Genomic DNA, 19,675 nt, shown 5'->3' with positions numbered 1-19,675 from the left:
ATGAATGAGTGAGTACATCAGTTATGGCTCACAGTTGATCAGGACTTTCTGATTTACTTTTATTCTAGAGTTTATTACTCTATTTACTTAGCCACTTAGTTGCCTCTTTCTTTAGTTTAAATCTCCCAAAGTTGTATGTCACATAAATAAGGTTGGTATAGTAATGCTGTAGTATCATTAAATAAAAAATTAACTCAAAATGTTTTTTTAACCATTTTTATGAATGTAGTAAAAATACCAATTGATATAAATTACTATCAATTCCCCCTACCTTGCATTTTGCTAAGCCTTAGAAAAAGAAGGAAGAATTTTCTTTGGCACAGATAAGTTGGTCTAAAGCTGAAGAAGAAGTAAGAAAGAGCTCTACCCAAAGTATAAAAAAAAATTTAGATCTTGGTTATGGAATCAGCCTAGATTAAGGTGAATTTTTAAATTGCCTAGACATTCCCAGGATGGTTTTGGATTTTTTTTTCTTATTTTAAAAATGATTTTTAATTTTTTTCCAAGTTGAATGTAAATGGAAATTTTAACATTTTAATTTTTAGCTTTAGTTTTTACAAATTTCAAGTTCTCTTCCTCCTTTTCTCTTTCTCCTTCCCCTTCTTCCCAGGAAAGGTAAGCAATTTGCCATAAGCTATATATGTGAAATCACACCAAACATGTTTTGGATTTGTACTTCTGAAAGATCCCCCTGCATCAGCTTCTCAGAGTATACAGAAACAAAGATGTTAAAGGTTATTCCTGGACTGAATTCTTCTGATTTGACTTTTCCCCATGATCCTGGTCACTCTGATTCAGATCTACCCAATGACGGGCATACATGGTACTTCACATAATGGAACATAAAGGGTCTACAGGCAATTCCTTGGTGTCTAAATTGCCATGTCACCAACACTTCTTCACATCTTTAACTGTGACAAAGATAAGGTCATTTGAATAGGTTAGAATAACATGGTTTGGATTGTTAAAGAAAAAATCACCAAAATTAATCATTTAAGTGTAATATAAACAATCTTCTTTAAACTGTTCCTGAGCTGCATTCAACATTGGTTCCTGAATATCAGTATGCATAAGCCTCAAAACACTATATCTATGTAGTATCCTTTCAAAATTACTCAAGATTCTATCATGATTTTTTATCATTTCCTGCATCATTGCTGGATTTCTTGCAAATTCTAGTGTTTGTTTCATTATAGCTGGATTGTTAATTATACGATTTATCTCTGATTTCTTTGTATTAGGTGATATATATATATATATATATATATATATATATATATAGCATATATATCATCCTTGAATCCAATCATAAAGGATTAATATTATTTTTTATTTATCACACTAAGGAAATGAAAATGTAAATAATATAAAAGAATTATAATTTTTTTCAAAAATACACACTTTGCTATTTCCTTCTCTGGCTCATTTTACTGATGAGGAAACTGAGACCAACTGGGTTAAGTGACTTGGCCAGGGTCACACAGCTAGCAAATGTCAGAGAACAGGTTTAAATTCAGGTCCTCCTGATTGAAAGCCATATGCCTTAACTACTGCTCCACCCAAAGGCACCAAAGACTCTCTTAAATTCCCACAAAGAACTGCAAAACTGACTATACCCATTTCGACCTTTACATTTTACTTGTGGTTAAAACCTCCTTTCAACCACACCCACTCTTCCCCTCCTTCATTTCCCTAGAGCCAGGATAGAGGAGTTGAGGTACTTCTCAAGTATCCATGGAATCCTCTCGCTACAACAAAAGGTCTAAAAGGCTCAATGATTTCCTTGCACCAGGGACAAAACTAAAATTCAGTTTCAACTCTTGCGTTTTAAGAAGCTGATGTTATTTCACAAATAATTAATAAAATCACAATAGCTTTTCATGTCCTTAGGCCATCTCTTAATGTCAGGCTGGAAATCTTCCCAGTCAAATAACCACTGGATTTCCCTGAACTACATTCTCTATAGCAAGATACTTGAAATGATCCTTTCTTTATCTGGAGTACAAGTAGCATATAAGCCAAGTCTAAGGGAACACTTAAGAGGAAGCAATGTCAGTGTTTGCCAAGTATCAGTAAAGTACAAGGGAAGGTGGAGTGCAGAAAACTGCATTATTCTTATAAATTCTTGAATTCTGTGGCTGGGGGCTCATGAAGGAAAAAGAAAGAACAAAATGATGCAACTTGAAGCACAAAGACAAAGTTAATTTATATTTTTGATCATTTGAGGCATCCTCTGGATCATAGCTCCTTGAACTGTGGGTCACTATCCCATATGGGGATCTTGTAATGGAATTTACAGAATGATGATTTTTGTTAATATACCTGCATACCCCAGGTCACATAAAAATTTCTCAGGGGAAAAAAGGTTTCAAATGGAAAAGTTTAAGGAGTTATGTTCTACATCCAGGTTATTAACTTAGAGGTCTGTGAGTTTGTTTTTAAAAAACTTAAACTCATTTTTAAAATTTTATAAATATTTGATAACTATTTCCATGTAACCATTTTCCTTTGAAATCTCATGTTTGATATTTTATTCTGAGAAAGGGCCATAGGCTTCACTAAACTGCCAAAGGGCTTCATCATGCAAAAGTTCAGAACTTCTGCTACAGATTTTATTTCTTAATATCTGTTGAGCATGTGCTCATCTCTGATAGGAATAGATGCTAGTGAGGAATGTTAGAAATAAAGAAAAGAGTAGGCTTTTCATGGGTTACCTATCAGAATGAGATGTGGTACTTCACCCCCAGAACAGGTTAATGATTTAATTGTATGACAGTCTGATGCTTACTATAGATATCACAAAACAGGGAAATGAGTCAGGTATGGGATCATTAAAGTACATCTCACAACAGCCTCTACTTAGACCAATATTGCCCATTGGAAGAAGCAGCTGATGGTGCAGTAGATAGAGAATACTGGTGCCTGAGTGGAAGAGATCTGAGTTCAAATTGAACTTCAGACTTATGGTGGATGTACAATCTTGGGCAAGTCATTTAATCTCTGTTTGAGGATAATAATAGCACCCCTTTTCCAGGGTTGTTGTAAAGATCAAATGAGATATTTGTGAAGTTCTTAACAATAGTGGTTAGCACATAGTGTATCCCATATAAAGGTTTGGTTAATACCAACGTATTTCAGGGAAGAGGTCATCAATTGCTGGCATTGCTCCCATTTGCATTGAGTTTCATAGTTTAGATAGCATTCTCCTCCTTATCCTATGAAATAAGTCAGTGCACAATTATCTCCCTCATTTAATAGATGAGGAAACTGAGTCAGAAGAGGTATAAAGCAATTAGAGTCAGTCAACCTTGGCCTAATAGCTCTAGTAAATCACAATCAATTCTGGAACCCAGGATTCCTTACTCTATCCTCAGTGTCCTAATACCCCAAAGTTTGGAAAATGGAATTGAGGAAAGTACCCAAATGTTCCCTGGATTTGAGCACAGACACTTCATGCTCTATTAGTCTCACAGAGAGCAAAGCATTATGATTTCTTGACCTTAGTCAATTCTCCTTTCCACAACAGACAACCCCTATTTCCCCTGATTTGAGGATTTCCTACAAAGGAATGGGATCCTCTGTTGGTACCACATCTACACTCATAAACCTCAAATACATTTCCCAACAAAGAACATAGTCTACCACGAGGAACACAGCTTTTACAGAGGCTTTATTGATTGATTAGATTTCTAAATTCCCTCAAGTTGTTCTCCCACCACCGCCTTAATTTCTTTTCTTCCTTTAGTCACATCATCTGGGTCATGGGTACCATCTCTTCTTTCAGATTTTATGATGATTGACCAGCTTAAGGTCTCTGGAAGAGTAACCCAGGTCATGGAATATATAACCTTACAAAAACAACTCAAGGTAACTACAGCTTTAAATCTTTTCTTAGAAGGGACAGATGGCTTAGTGGACAGTAGTTGTAGGAAGCTAAGTAACACGGTTGTGAAGTTGAGGTGTCTTCAAAAGAGATCCAGGGGGTGTCCTAGGATTCTTTCTGGGAAGAATGTGTCAGTTGTTTTCAGTAAGCACTATTGGGGTGTTTTCAGCAAGGGTCTCATTCAGGTAGAGTTATTTCAGATGGTTGTTTTTTTTAGGAGCGTGTTTCCAATCAAATGACATTTTTTGGATACATATGGCCCCATACAAACCCCTGATACCACTAAGCACCATCCCCTCCTCAGGGGGGGAGGCAGTGAATTTCTGGCCAGTGGGCTCCCCGATTGTAAAAGTTCTCCCTAAGTTGGTTTCCATTGTGATTGAGTGGATGCAGAGGTTATGATAGCCTGATACTTTTATTATGCTTTCTCCTTTCCAGAGGGTGAATTTCTCAGGATTGCCCCCTGAGAGTCCATATTTTTCACTCCATTGATCATTTACTTTCACCTGGATCCTAGAAGAAAGGATAAGTGTTAAAACTTCTTTGAACCCCAGAGTTGCCTCCTCCAGCATTTGTCTCTATATAGGAAAACTCTTCCTCAAGCTGGAGATAGTAAATTATGGGAAAGAAGTTGGATATTTTTATAGTTTCTGTCATGGGTAATTTCCAGAAAAGGAGATCTTATAGCCCCCATTGTGTACCAAATAGCCAGAAATTCATTCATGATGTTTAATCTCTGTAGGTACATTTGTAAGACACTGTAGTGGAAAGAATTCTAAACTTGGAGCAAAGATGCCATTGTTCAAACCTAATTCTGACCCTTCTTATCTGGGTGATTTCGAGCAAGTGACTTCAGGCCTCAGTTTCCTCATTTGTAACAGTATAGATAGTTATAGTTGCATTGCCTACCTCACAGATTTACTGTAAGGAAAATATTTTGCAAACTTAAAAGGGCTCAATAACTGTGAATTTAAATTTCCTGCAGTTAAGCATCAAAGCAAGTTTTCTTTAAATGAACTTATATCTTTTCTACAAAGTGAGGTAGTTGAATATTAAGAACTTTAAGGTCTGTAATAGTTGTCACATGCTCTCTTATAAGTTTTAAGGGGTGTTCCTGACCTTATATTCTGATATTTCTCCCAGATCTGACATTGCATATCCTGAGGAATCTTCAAGTTCTGACATGGGGTAGATCTACAACACTATTAGCAACAAGCCTTCACTGAGTGACTTCTATGTGATGGCCTTTTATAAAGGGTGGATGCTAAGTCTTGATGGTTTTGTCATGTCATTCAGATCTCAGAAGGGACCTTAGACGTCATAGTGTTTAATCATTCCCTGCCTCCTCAGTTTATATAAGAGGAAACTGAGGTCAGTGATATGAAATGACTTTTCCCAAAGGATATAGAAAATATCTACAAGTCTAAAGACAACATGACCTATTCCCTTGGCTGTGCAAGGTTTCTCCTAGTGGATCTCTTATATTTGCCCTGAGTTTGGTCTGTCAGTCAACCTGGAAATACATCTTTCCCCCTACATCCAAAAAATGGAGCCCCTCACTTTCTGTATCCTTACTCTATCCTCAGGATGGTAGTAAATGTGTAGACCTGCAGTCAAAAGACCCAGGGTGTGATGCTTATTATCTATGTGTATCTGAATAAGCAATGAATTTGGTAACAGCTTCCTTGGATTCTATTACTCTCATCTGTGAAATGGCATAATGCTGTACTATTCATCTCAAAACGTGGTTGTAAAGAAATGCTTTATAAAACATAGATAATTATAGAAATGATTTTCTGGAAGGAATTCCTATTATTCTTTCTTGCTATGAGGAGCAGAGCTGGACTAGTTTGCCTCTGAGGTCCCCCCCAGCTCTAGATCCTATGATCTGTAATGTAAAAGACCCAGGCTTCATAATCTCAAAGATCTTATCAGAGATGGCATTTTATGACTCTGTGATCATTCAATCATTCATTCTCTCCCTCATGGCTTGGGGAAAAGCAGTAGGAAAAAGAAATGGAAAAAGGGAAACTGAGACTATTTCTTAAAATATACAAGTAACAGTAGCTATCTGTGTATGAGTGAGGAGTCTGCCTGACTCCTTGGCCAAAGCTCCTTAGTGGAGCTGTGGTTTCAGACACTACAGGGGTCTTGTCCTTAAGCTTGAGGTACTCTAAAGTGTAGGTTCCTGTGATTCCTGGGGTGAGAGTAGACAGACTGGAAAATGGAGAAGTGATGGACCTTCAGACCTTCCCTATGCTTGTGCTTGCTCATCCAGAAAATCCCAGTGGTAAAATCTTTCTCACATGTTGTCTTGTACAACCCCTGATTTTGTTCTTCAGTTCATGTCCTACTTCAGTACATCTATGTTTATTATCAGTCCTCAGAAGGCAGAAGTTCTGTTTCTAAAAAACCCATCATAGAAACTTGTGCCATTAGGAGCTTGGAATCATAGTCTCAGAACAGGAAGAGACATTTAGAACATTGTATGTTGGAGCTGAGAGAGACCTTAGAACCTAAATAAAGTATTGGAGCAAACTCTGAGGATGTCAGCGTTCAAAGGAATCTTGGAAATCATCTAATTCAATCCCATCATTAGGCTGATGAAGAAACCAGTGCTTAGAGAGGTCATGACTTTTCCAAGTTCACATAGAATATTATCTCCTGACTTTCTGTCTAGTGTTTATTGCCTTTACAAAATCTGACAAGGTTTGTGTGGAAAAGGCCTGGGGACTCCATGGGTTCCACTTACCCCTTGAATTCGCCTAAAGCCCCCAGGAAGAATTGAATGGCCTCGATTCTGTCTCCAGGTTTCTCTTCACCAGCGGTAAAAAAGCCATTCCCAATGCCAGAAAGCTGGTTAGAAAGTACACCTAGAAGAGACAGCAAAAAGAGAAGCTTTGCTCTCAGGTGTGACAGGTGGAGGAGCATTAGGAGTATGGAGATCTTGAAGATCTCCAAGTGATCACTGTTATAGTTCATTTGGGTGGGCTTAGGGCCAGTCCCTCTGGTTCTCTGAGAGCCAGTATACTGACGTGGAAATAGGGACAACTTTGCAGGTTTCCAGTGAGGATTAAATTTCTTTCAGTTCATTTTGTGAAATATCCACTATGTGAGTAACACTTTTCTAGGGAATGGGGAAATAGCAATAAAATAGTCTCTGCTGTCACATTCTCCTGGAGGTGGGAGTAAGGCCAGAATGTGGTATTTACACTGAGATGTAAAGAGGAGGTAATTTAAAGTGGGAAGAAACTCCAACAAATAGGGAAATCAAAGAAAATGTCTTGAAAGAGGAGGCAGCTGAGTAGAGTTCTGAAGGAAGAGAAAGCTTCTGAGACTGTGATGAGGAGGGACCCAGTTCTAGGCAAGAGGAATGACACAAAGACATCATTATGTTGGAGCCTCTCTAGCCTTTCTCCTAAAGACTCAATATTTTAGCAAAGGCTTAAGGACATAGTAAGAATTGTAGGTATTTCCCTCCATAAGGAAGATGTGAGAGATTTCTAAGGGAGCCAAGGCAACTCACAACTCAGGAACTCTAGGCAGTTCCTGTAAAGTAAGGTGTCTGACGAAACTTTAAAGGACTCAAGTTGCTCATATTCCACATTTACCATATCACAGGATCTAAAATTTAGAGCCAGAAGGGCTGAGATGATAATGATAATAATAATAATTATTATTATTAAAAGCAATAATAATATTAATAGTTGAGGTCATACAAGCAACAAGATAGAGGACTAAAAATGTTTTGCTGCCTCTCAGTATCTCTCAAACCCCTCCAAAACAGAAATTATGTAACAAAAATAAAACAACTTCAGCTCTCTCCATGGTCTAGGACACCCAGAATCCAAAAGAAGGTAATTTTTCTTCCCATCTTTGAACTGATGCTTACCAAGTCTGAGCTTACTCAGTACCCCATCCCTATCACCCATGAGACCACTAATGTATCTGTGCAAGTAGACTCAAAGACCTGAGGGCTTCCAAAAGAATCCAACTTCATATTCCATATCCATATCCCTCCTTCTCTGTGGTGTTGGATAGACCCCACTTTCAGAATGCAGAATTTTGTTTGAGTTATAAGACTCATTATCTTATACACGCATTTTTTGGTTTGTTTTAATAAATGACTCTTTGCTTTCTGGGATTTTTTTTATATATATAATAAGTTTTGGTGGGGGTAGAGAGAAGCTGGATGAAGTTTAGCTATTATCTGAGATTAAACTACTTCCTAGGACCCTCACCTTCCCTGATCAGAGGAGGTGGTTTTTATCCTGGAATCAGCAAAATAATTGTCCTCCTGCACTACAAATATCTGCTTAGGTGTAAGAGATATAATTCTTGTGTGATACCCTTCTAGCAAATAGGGAAACAAAGCCCTGATGGATTGTCTATCTATGACTACTTTTTGCTTTCCACTAAGTGAAGACTTTTAAATTTCCTTGGGCAGCTAGGTGCTGCAGTGGATAGAGCACTATCTCTGAAGTCAGGAGGACCTGAGTTCAAATCCTACCTTAGACACTTAACACTAACCAGCTGGGTGAACCCTGGGCAAGTCACTTAACCCCATTTACCTCAGGAAAAAAAATTCCTTGCAAAAAGGCTTGATAGGGCATTACAGCTTAATCTAGAAATCCCTACCATGTCACATGATATACATTTTGGCTACCTTAGGATAAATTTTCCTAAAGGTCAGAGAAAATTCTCTATAACCTTCCCCTCTCCCACTCTTCCATTAAATCCTAGAAATATCAAAGAAGGTTTGTAAGTGCTATGTAACAGGCAGAACCTAAAGGAATCAGGAGTCTGGGGAAAGAGAACAATTCTTAGAAGACTTCAATAGGTGCTATCCAACCTCGGCTTCAGTGGCCCAAGTTTTCCTCAATTCCCATGTTGCATTGTAGAGGAGTGGGGCAGGAAGATAGACAGAATAAGACGCCTTGACCAGAATCCAAGAGGGAGGGATCAACTTACCATGGAAACTGCAGGCTATTCCTCCCAAGAGGACAAGGACCAATAAGAATCTCATGGTCTGCAAAGAAAAAAAAAATAGGACCTTATGCTTTATTTCTTTATTTTCTATTTTAAAAATGCATGAATTTAATAACTGTGAAAAAGTAAAAACATTTTCTCATATGAATCACAGAAATCTTGAAAACAAATGTACCTTTTTCACATTTTTATCCTTAGAAAGGCTATTACATTTTAAAAAATTAGTAACAAAATATCCCTGTTCATTATCCAGTATTTTTTATTCTATGTATTTAAAAATATTTTATTGAGGCTTTTATTTTTTTGCCTCTCAGTCACTGCCTACTATCTCCTCCCCTGCCATGACCCTCTCCATACCATTGAATCCCAAGTTCTCCATTTTTTGACAAATACAGTCAAACTAAACAAATCCATACATTGGCCATGTCTATAAATGCATGCTTCCCTTTGCAGCTGTGGTCCTGCATCTGTCTGCCAAGAGGTGGGAGGCATGTCATAGAATTTAGAGCTGAAAGGACCCTTAAAAAACCTTGAATTACTCAAAAGAGTGAAAGTCAATCACCTATTATCACACAGGTAGCAAGCTGCAGAAAGCTAGGATTCCAACTCTGGTCCTCCAGAGGTTTGGCCTGGAGACAAAGGAGGAGAAATAATTGTGGAGAGTAAGGATAACATGATGATCATAGACTTATAGATTTAGAAAGAGACCTTAGAGACCATAAATCTCTAACTTCATTTTACAGATGAGGAAGCTGAAGTTGTAAAGGTTGGAGTTGATGATATTTTGGGCCCCTTCCTCTTTTAACAGTCTATGAATCTTATGAGTCTCTGGGCCTGGAGAGCAAGGGAAGGTGGTGAGACCCTTCAGGTCTGCTCAGTAGATAGTAAGTGATTAGAGCAATTTGAACCCAGGTAATTTTTCACTCTAATGCCAGAGTACTATCCATTGCACCCCTTAGCATTTCAAGGGACTCATATTCCTTGCTCCTATTCTATCTCATGCTTCTGAACCCCTTTAGATCACAGCTTCTTATCTCCCTCTTCTGATCTTTGAAAGCTCTGATACCTTTAGAGCTGGTCTAGAAGTACCGTCCCCATTCACCAGCCCCCCAGATTCTGGGCTCAGAGATGATTCCAGGGCTCATGGCCTTCCCCATCTCTTTCTTACCTGTCCTGGGCTGGAAGTGCTTTGCTAGTCTCTACTCACCCATTTATACTCACCTATTGTTTTCTTAGATGTTGTATAAGTTCCTCCCTGTGACATCTGGCCCTTTCACATCCTAGCTCAGCTTCTTGAAACCTCTAAAGTTTCCCCTTAGTCAAAGGATGACTTTTACATAGGGATTATCTGAAGTCAACTAAAAAATGTTCCTGGTTGTGTAATAATACTTACATCCACACCTTCACTGTATGGAAGAGAAGGTATAGGGGCAATAAAGAATTAAGCTCATTCCTTCTTCCCCTGCTAAGATCCCTATTCTGGGTCCTGATAGATTATTCCCAGACATTTGGAAGTAGTTTCTAGGTTTTATAGTATAAGTAATGAATTCAGCCTAGATTTCGAGTCAGGATACTGGGTTCATATGTGTTTGACCTTGCATGACCAAATTATTTCTCATTTTAGGGTCTTAATTTGTCTTTTGTATAATGAGTAGGTTGGAGTTGATGATATTTTGGGCCCCTTCCTCTTTTAACAGTCTATGAATCTTATGAGTCTCTGGGCCTGGAGAGCAAGGGAAGGTGGTGAGACCCTTCAGGTCTGCTCAGGCAATGTCATATCACTGGCATCCAACTGTTTCCCCTCTTTTTATTACCCCCAGATTTCTTCTTTTCTCTCCTTTTCCTGACCTTTAGCTGGCAAACAATGCTGCTCTGTTGCTCAGAGTCTTGAATTTTAGTTCAAGGAAATAAAGCAAATAGATCCAAATCATGAGTACTTCCCCAAGAGAACTGTTTTTGACCCTTTTGTTAGATTTCTGTCAGTCTCCTGGGGTGGGGCAGGTTGTGGAGAGGCTTAAGGTAAAATGTCTTGGAAACTGCTCATACAATGAACTTCTTTTTCTCTACTCCCATTCTTCCATAAAAGTGATGTACGGGATGTCACACAAATTTACTGATGGGCCACATCTATCCTTGTGAAAACATTATTGAACAGGAATTGTGTAATTTCACAAGTCTATTTGGTTAGTGTATATGTGTTGGGGAAGGGCTTGGGAAAAACCAGAAGTACCTACAGTCTTCTCCTTGTTTAATTATTCTTCCTGCTCTTCCTTTTCCCAACTATTAAGAAAACTCCTTTTGTCTTTATGGACTTTTCTCTGTTTTCACCTTCATTTTATTTTCATTTGCCAACCTGCATACTCTGACCTGACTTCTGAATTAGACTGCAGGTGAAAGAAGGTTGGTTGGGAAGTATGTGGATCAGGGTTCCAGCCTGCAGTTTGGACACTGACTTACCCTATGACCTTAAGGAAGTCATTTACACTCCGAAGACCGCTGGCCAGCTATACAAGGAAAGGTTAATCGCTAAAGAATTTTTCAGTTTTAGAATTCTGTGCTATAAGATCTTCACCTCTGAATGTTTTGTGTTCTCATTTAAGATTTCTTAGAGTACTGATGATTTCTATTCTGTCTTTAATAGTTCAATACTCTGGTCTATAATCTAAGAATGTAACAGCTCTGGATTCTGTTCTCTACTCTTTCAACAGTGATATTCTGGGTTCAAGGACTTCCATTATATCAACTGCCCAATTCTTTTTAGTTTGTTGTTTTTCACTCTCTGTGCAGTACCTATCCCTGAAACTGCAAGATGACACTGTCAGTTCAACTGAAAATGAGTCCATTGAATGAGCTTAATTTTACTCTGATGCAAAAGTATGGGATCAGACCCATTTTATAAATATATATATTCTGTCCATGACGACATTTTGCCTTTCCTCAGGGAGGGTAGAAAATGTATGTGGGGATATATCTACACATATACATAAGTGTGTGCCTACACACATATGTGTGCATGTATGTATGCATAGTTATAGGGGTATAGATATTTATTCATGTATGTGTCCATATACATATATACAAAATAAATTACCCTGTCCTGTGTGAGTGAATCCTTGAGCCCTCTCAAACCTTCATCCCCTTCTTTCCATCAGTACTTCCTGCCCTTCTGACAGTTATTTAATTCCCTCTGGTTGGGATAGTTGCATAAAGCTGACATGATGTTGAATTTGACCAGCCATTGTGATCATTTTCCATTCCATCTGTCATAAGCCACATCTGTATCTCAGTCTTGATGCTATCCTTTTTCTTTCTCTCTCTCACACTTCTTCTCTGTCTCTCTTATTTTGTTTTTCTGTCTCTTTTTTTGCTCTTTTTGAATCCAGTGGCTACTGCAGAATTTTTCAGATTTGCTGGAATATTGACACCAGGACTTTAATATCACCATTCTCTAGGGTTTTAAATAGCTCAGCTGGCATTCTGTCACCTCCTCTAGCCTTACTGTTAACTGTCCTTCATAAGGCCCACTTGATTTCATTCTTCAGGATGTTGTCTTTTGACCAGTAATCCCACCATTGTGATTATCAGTGATGTTAAGATCTTCCTTGTATAGCTATTCTGTATATGCTCGTTACTCTTTAATGTCTTCTGCTATTAAATCCCTATTATTTTTTGTCTTTTATCGTACACATTTTGGCATCAAACATTCTCTTGACACTTCTCATTTTCTTGAAGAGATCTCTTGCATTTCTCTTTCTATTGCTTTTTAAAATTTTCTTTGCAAAGCTCATTTAAGAAAACTTTTATGTTTCATTGCTATTCTTTTGAATTCTGTATTCATTTGATTATATCTTTCCCTTTTTTCTTTTCCTTTCTCTGTCTTTCATCTGAGCTATTTTAAAACCTCAACATATAATTTTGTTTTGTTTTGTTTTCTTTTTCTTTTCTTTTCTTTTCTTTTTTTTCTTCTTCTTCTTTTTTTCCCCCTGAGGCAATTGGGGTGAAGTGACTTGCCCAGGGTCATATAGCCAGGAAGTGTTAAATGTCTGAGACCACATTTGAACTCAGGTCCTCCTGACTTCAGGGCTAGTGCTCTATCCACTGCGCCACCTAGCCGCACCCCCCCCTTTTTTTTTTTCCAATTTTGTTTTCTTGCTCTACTTTTGCTTTGGGATTTTTTAGTTGATGCTTCCTGTACAACATTGTGATTCTTTATTCATAATTCTTCAGGCACTCTATCTATTAGATGTATTCCCTTAAATCAATTCACCATCTTTACTTCATACTCATTAGGGATGTTATATATGTCATATCCATATTGCCTTTTGGTTTGCTCTACTTTTCCTAATTTAATCTAAATGCTGTAATAAGAAACTCATGATCTGAGCCATAGTGGACTTCAGTTCTTGTTTTAACTGACTATAAGACTGTGAAAATTGGGACGCTGACCAAAAGAACTACATAGCTCATTCCATGCCAAGCACCATGCTAAGCTCTGAAGTTACAAATAAAATCAAGCAAAATAATCCTTATCCTCAAGAAGCTTACATTTTAATGAGGAAGGACAACATATCAAAGGATAATGGCAAAATGTGGAGGTGGGGGGAAGGAGAAAAGGAAGAGCATCTAAATAAGGGCAAGACAGTTGTCAAAGAGGTCTGGAAAGTGGGTCAAGTATGAGTGACATAAGCATGGCTGGTAGCCCTTTCCAAACTGGAGAGTAGGTTATCAAGAAGGAGGTTTCTCCTATTTCAATGACCTAGAAAAAATAACAACAAAATTCCTATGGAAGAATAAAAGGTCAAGAATAGCAAGGGAACTAATGAAAAAAAAAGTCAGAGGAAGGTGGTCTAAGTGTACCTGATCTAAAGCTATATTATATAGCAGCAGTCACCAAAACCATTTGGTACTGGCTAAGAAATAGACCGGTAGATCAGTGGAACAGATTAGATACAAAGGACAAAAAAGGGTACATCTATAGCAATCTAGTCTTTGACAAACCCAAAGATACCAACATTAGGGATAAAAATTCATTATTCGGAAAAAAAACTGTTGGGAAAACTGGAAATTAGTATGGCAGAAATTAGATATGGATCCACACTTAACACCATATACCAAGATAAGATCAAAATGGGTCCATGATTTAGGCATAAAGAGAGAGATAATAAAGAGATTAGAGGAACAGAGGATAGTCTACCTCTCAGACCTGTAGAGGAGGAAGGAATTTATGACCAGAGGAGAACTAGAGATCATTATCGATCACAAAAGAGAAGATTTTGATTACATCAAACTAAAAAGTTTCTGTACAAACAATACTAATGCAAACAAGATTAGAAGGGAAGTAACAAATTGGGAAAATATTTTTAAAGTTAAAGGTTCTGACAAAGGTCTCATTTCCAAAATATATAGAGAACTGACCCTAATTTATAAGAAATCAAACCATTCTCCAATTGATAAATGCGCAAAGGATATGAACAGACAATTTTCAGATGATGAAATTGATTATATCCACTCATATGAAAGTGTTCCAAATCAATACTGATCACAGAAACTCAAATTAAGACAACTCTGAGATACCACTACACACCTGTCAGATTGGCTAAGATGACAGGAACAAATAATGATGAATGTTGGAGGGGATGTGGGGAAACTGGGACACTGATCCATTGTTGGTGGAATTATGAAAGAATCCGGCCATTCTGGAGAGCAATTTGGAACTATGCCCAAAAAGTTGTCAAACTGTGCATACCCTTTGACCCAGCATTGCTGTTATTGGGATTATATCCCAAAGAAATACTAAAGAGGGGAAAGGGACCTGTATGTGCCAAACAGTTTGTGGCAGCTCTTTTTGTTGTAGCTAGAAACTGGAAGATGAATGGATGTCCATCAGTTGGAGAATGGTTGGGTAAATTGTGGTATATGAAGGTTATGGAATATTATTGCTCTGTAAGAAATGACCAGCAGGAGGAATTCAGAAAGGCCTGGAGAGACTTACATGAACTGGTGCTGAGTGAAATGAGCAGAACCAGAAGATCGCTGTACACTTCAACAACAATACTGTATGAGGATGTATTCTGATGGAATTGGAAATCTTCAACATAAAGAAGATCCAACTCACTTCCAGTTGATCAATGATGGACAGAAATAACTGCACCCAGAGAAGGAACACTGGGAAGTGAATGTAAATTGTTAGAACTACTGTCAAATCTACCCAGGTTACTTATACCTTCGGAAGCTAATAATTAATGTGCAACAAGAAAATGGTATTTACACACATATATTGTATCTAGGTTATAGTGTAACACATGTAAAATGTATGGGATTGCCTGTCATCGGGGGGAGGGAGTGGAGGGAGGGAGGGGATAATTTGGAAAAATGAATTAAAAAAAAAAAAAAAAGAAGGAGGTTTCTCCAGGTGGGAAAGCAAAGAGTGAGGAGGAGTTCCATAATTCTTAATTCTTCCCTTGCCTTCGTCAACCAAGGAGAATGGATAATATCCATTTCAACAAGTTCATCTTAGAAAATTGCTGACTACTTAAAAGGAACTTAAGGCATTTTGTGACTCATTCTGTTAGATGTTTTTTCTTCCTCCTCATTACTTGTGTTCCCACCATGGTAAACCTCATCCTCAAGGTTCTGCTCTGCTGTTTGGTAAGTCTCTCATTCCTTCCCTTCTCCATTTACTTTTCCTTCTCCTTCTGTTGTAAATACCTGCAAGAAGCAAGAGATAATAAATGAAATAAAAGCTCCAGAGAAATGAATTTCTCTAGAAGAGAAAGTGGCAAATTTTATCCAAAAATAGATTTCCTGAGAGTTACATATATACCAAAAAAGGAAATCAAGGACTCCATGAGACCCTTTTTTAATAGAATGATAATATTCCATCATCTTCATATACCTCAACTTGTTCAGCCACTCCCCAATCGATGAGCATCTACTCGTTTTCCAGTTTTTTGCTGCCAAAAAAAGCTAGTACAAACATTTTTGCACATAAGATCTTTTTTCCACTTTTATGATTTCCTTAGGATACAGATCCAGTAATGGCATTGCTGGGTCAAAGGATGTTCTGTAAGCTAACAGTTTTATAGCTCTGTTGGTGTAGTTTCCAATTGCCTGCCTTGAATGGTTGGATCATTTCACAACTCCACCAACAATGTATCAGTGTACCAGTTTTTCCACATCCCCTCCAACATTTATCATTGTCTTTTCCTGTCATCTTAGCCAATCTGAGAGGTGTATAGTGGTATCTCAGAGTTGTCTTAATTTGCATTTCTCTAATCAATAATAATTTAGAGCATTTCTTCATATAACTATAGATGGCTTTAATTTCATCTTCTGGAAATGATTTCTTTAAGGGGCAGCTAGGTGGGGCAGTGAATAGAGCACCAGCCCTTAAGTCAGAAGGACCTGAGTTCAAATCTGTCTTCAGACACTTAATACTTCCTGTGTGTGACCCTGGGCAAGTCACTTAACCCCAATTGCCTCAGCAAAAAATAAATTGTTCATATCCTTTGAGCATTTATCAATTAGGAAATGACTTGTATTCTTATAAATTTAACACAGTTCTTTATATAGTTTAGAAATGAGGTCTTTATCAGAAACATTAGCTATAAAGAATTTTTCCCAGCTTTATATTTCCCTTTTAATATTGTTTCTGTTGGTTTTGTTTGTGCAAAATCTTTTTTAATTTAATGTAATCAAATCTATTTTGCCTTTCATAATATTCTCTAGTTCTTCTTTGGTCATAAATTCTTCCTTCTCCAAAAATCTGATAGGTAAATTATCCCGTGTTCTTCTAATTTGTTTATGGTATCACTTTTTATGCCCAAATTATGTACCCTTTTTGACTTTATTTTGGTATGGAGTATGAAACATAGGTCTATGCTATATGTCTCTAAAATATTATTTTGATGTTTTCCCAGCAATTTTTTTTTTGTTAAATAGTGAGTTCTTATCTCAAAAGCTGGAATTTGGAGGTTTACCAAGTACTAGATCACTATAGGCCTTGATTATTGTGCCATGTTATCTAATCTATTTCACTGATCCACCTCTCTATTTCTTAGCCAGTATCAAATGGTTTTGATGACTACTGCTTTATAATATAGTTTTAGACCTGACACTGCTAAAGTTTATTCTTAAGAATAATTTACCTTGCCAAGCTGAACAATTCTAGAAGGGAAAGATGGTATCTTAATAGAATAGAGTGGACTTTTCAACATATATTAATGAAAGAACAGATCAGAAAACATAAAACACAGAGTCCAGAGCAACCTCGAAAGGTTAATTGATTTAAACAATTAGAAATATAATGATGTAGTTGAAAAGTAGAAACAAGTTGTTTCTTTATAACCTTAACATCTTCAAGGGGTATTTAAGAAGTTAAAGATAAAAAACAGAGGTCCTAGAGATAGATTGGTTCTATTTTATGGTTCTGAAGAGGGGAAAGAGCAGAGAGTAAATGGAGTCTACTGGAGTAAAAATGCAGAAGGGGCTAAATTTACTATTTGTCTTAATTGGGGTATTTGAGAAGAAAATTATACAAACATAGAAGAAAAAATAAACATAGAAATCTAAAATTTAATGGAGTACTTTAGGTTGCCTCTTAGACAATTGGGGAATGGCTCACTAAATCATAGTATATGAATATAATGTAGTATTATTGTTCTATAAGAAATGACTATAGAGATTGTGGAGAATCTCAGTAGTATGAAATGATGCAGCATGCATTAAGCAGAATCAGGAGATGATCTCTGCAAGTATAGCAACATTAAAGAAAAATAACTTTGAAAATCTTAATAGCTTAATAGACATTTTGTCTCTAAAGAATCTATAATAAAGAAAACTCCCCACCTTCTGACAGAGAGGGAGGGAATCAGAAAAAAGGAGGGGATATACTTTTTTGGGTATGGTCATTGTGTGGATTTATCTTTAAGTTCATTTAGTATAATTGTATATAATTGTATATATATTGTATATATACATATATATAATTTATAAATTGTAATATATGTTGTCATAGATAATTTTATATAAAGTTATGTTATAACTAAACTCATTTGTTATAACAAAATTTACTTGTTTTAATCTCTCTCTTGGTTTTTAACTGAGAAGAATTGGGGAGAGGTTAGCTAAAACTAAAAAAAAAATCAACTTTAGCATTAAAAAAAACTTTATAGGAGAGAAGTTCTGAAGAAAGAACAAACAAAAGTATACTTTAAAAGAAATAGTTTGAAATAAAAATTCAGTTTCATATGGATTTTTTTGGGTGTTCTGCTGTGTGAATTTAAATGATCCTTTTTTTTGTTAGCAAATTTTAAAAAGTATGTGGGTGGCATGGTGCCACAATAAGCAGTGAATTCAGAAAAATTGGATGTATTCATCAGTTGACCATGCCCAAAAAATCTTTGGGAATGAAAATATTTGGTGGCTTCTAATAAACATTTTTAAGAACTATGCTATTATCAATAAGCTAATAGTGATCACACTCACAGGCAGAAGGTTGGAGAATTGGAAGCAGAAAAGCAAGAAAGTTCTTTCTATCTGGCCTTTGAAATGATTTGAAGTATTGGGATGAGAAGTGTGAACAGACGCTTAAAGATCTGGTCATTCGCCTCACGCTTGCCCAAATGCTGGATCATGGCAATCAAGCCAATTGTGGTGCTAACTTGGAAATTTGGAGAGTAGTTGTACCACAAGAATCTTAGCTTTCAGAAAACTTACATTTGGTAGTGGAGGATTTAATGATAATGACATTTATTAACCCATTCACAAATTGGAATTAATGGCTTTGAACTGGGCAATCAGTGAGAAGAGAATTCTGAGGCTATTGAGAAAAATGATTATTAATAACTAATGAGTAAGGGAGATCCAGAGCTTCCTCTTTTTCTAAAGGCTTTATTTGAAAGCTCAGTCTTTATTATGTGTAATGGCTCTATGGTAGACAGACAACAAGGAAAATTATGATTGTATAAAAAGTAACTAATATCAATTATAATCTTTCTTCAAAAAAAAATATAAGGGCTTCCACTACCTTGCCTTGTGGTCCCTTCTAGCTGAAGTCTTTTGATTTTCTTTCTAATTTTCCTATTAGGCATTTGGGGGAAGGACATTGTCAACCTTTAATTTCTCTATAAAGACTGAGTGAAAAAGTCACAGATTGACCTTTTCATAGATTTGCGGGTACAAAACCTCCTTTTCATAATGAATTGTTGATTTGTCAGTGTAAGTACTTTTTATCAGGATCAGGGTGAGATCATAAGCAATGAGTCAATTTTTGGTCTCAGGGAATTGTGTGTCACACAGGGATTTCAGTGCTCACAATTAAACATTCAATTGTGATTTTCATTAGAATCTCTAAGTACTGACTTTGATTTTCAGTATTTTCATTTCATAATATGTGCTCTGGTTTCCTGAAAACAAATTCATTATTTACATACAATATGGATAAGCTATTTAATATTTTCATGCTATTCCATATATTCTAAGACCTTGTTAACTGCACTATTTTCATGCTTTAAAGTGGCACTTGCTATACATAATCTTAATCAAAATGTTTCAAGAATTAGTTATCTAATATCTATTTCCCCAATTGGTATGAAGGGAGACACAGGAATCATACATTTTTTGATAAGCTATATAACTTGTCCCTTTCCAGATATACGTTTTATAAAATATATGAACTAACTATCTTTGTATAGTTTATCTGAAGTTTTAAGGTCTGAACCGAATCTTTCATTTTCATGTTTAAATGGTCACTAAATTTCTGTTCATTTTTGATTTTCATTTATTCAAAGACTACATTCTATA

At 36.6% G+C, this 19,675-nt stretch overlaps 1 protein-coding gene across 1 annotated transcript; it reads right to left on the bottom strand.

The window, feature by feature from the left end:
* Positions 1-3,684: 3,684 nt before the first annotated feature.
* LOC141554557 (prostatic spermine-binding protein-like) lies at positions 3,685-9,504 on the bottom strand. The gene is made up of 4 exons (XM_074286559.1): positions 9,435-9,504; positions 8,855-8,912; positions 6,636-6,756; positions 3,685-4,396 (listed from the first exon to the last, which is right to left on the bottom strand). The coding sequence occupies exons 2-4, from the start codon at positions 8,907-8,909 to the stop codon at positions 4,075-4,077; spliced, it is 498 nt and encodes a 165-aa protein (XP_074142660.1). The 5' UTR covers positions 8,910-8,912; positions 9,435-9,504; the 3' UTR covers positions 3,685-4,074.
* Positions 9,505-19,675: the final 10,171 nt, after the last annotated feature.

Source organism: Sminthopsis crassicaudata, chromosome 1 (genome assembly GCF_048593235.1).
Source record: "Sminthopsis crassicaudata isolate SCR6 chromosome 1, ASM4859323v1, whole genome shotgun sequence".
NCBI lineage: Eukaryota > Metazoa > Chordata > Mammalia > Dasyuromorphia > Dasyuridae > Sminthopsis > Sminthopsis crassicaudata.
Note: the sequence above shows the minus strand (reverse complement) of the source record. Positions and strands in the feature narration are given on the sequence as shown.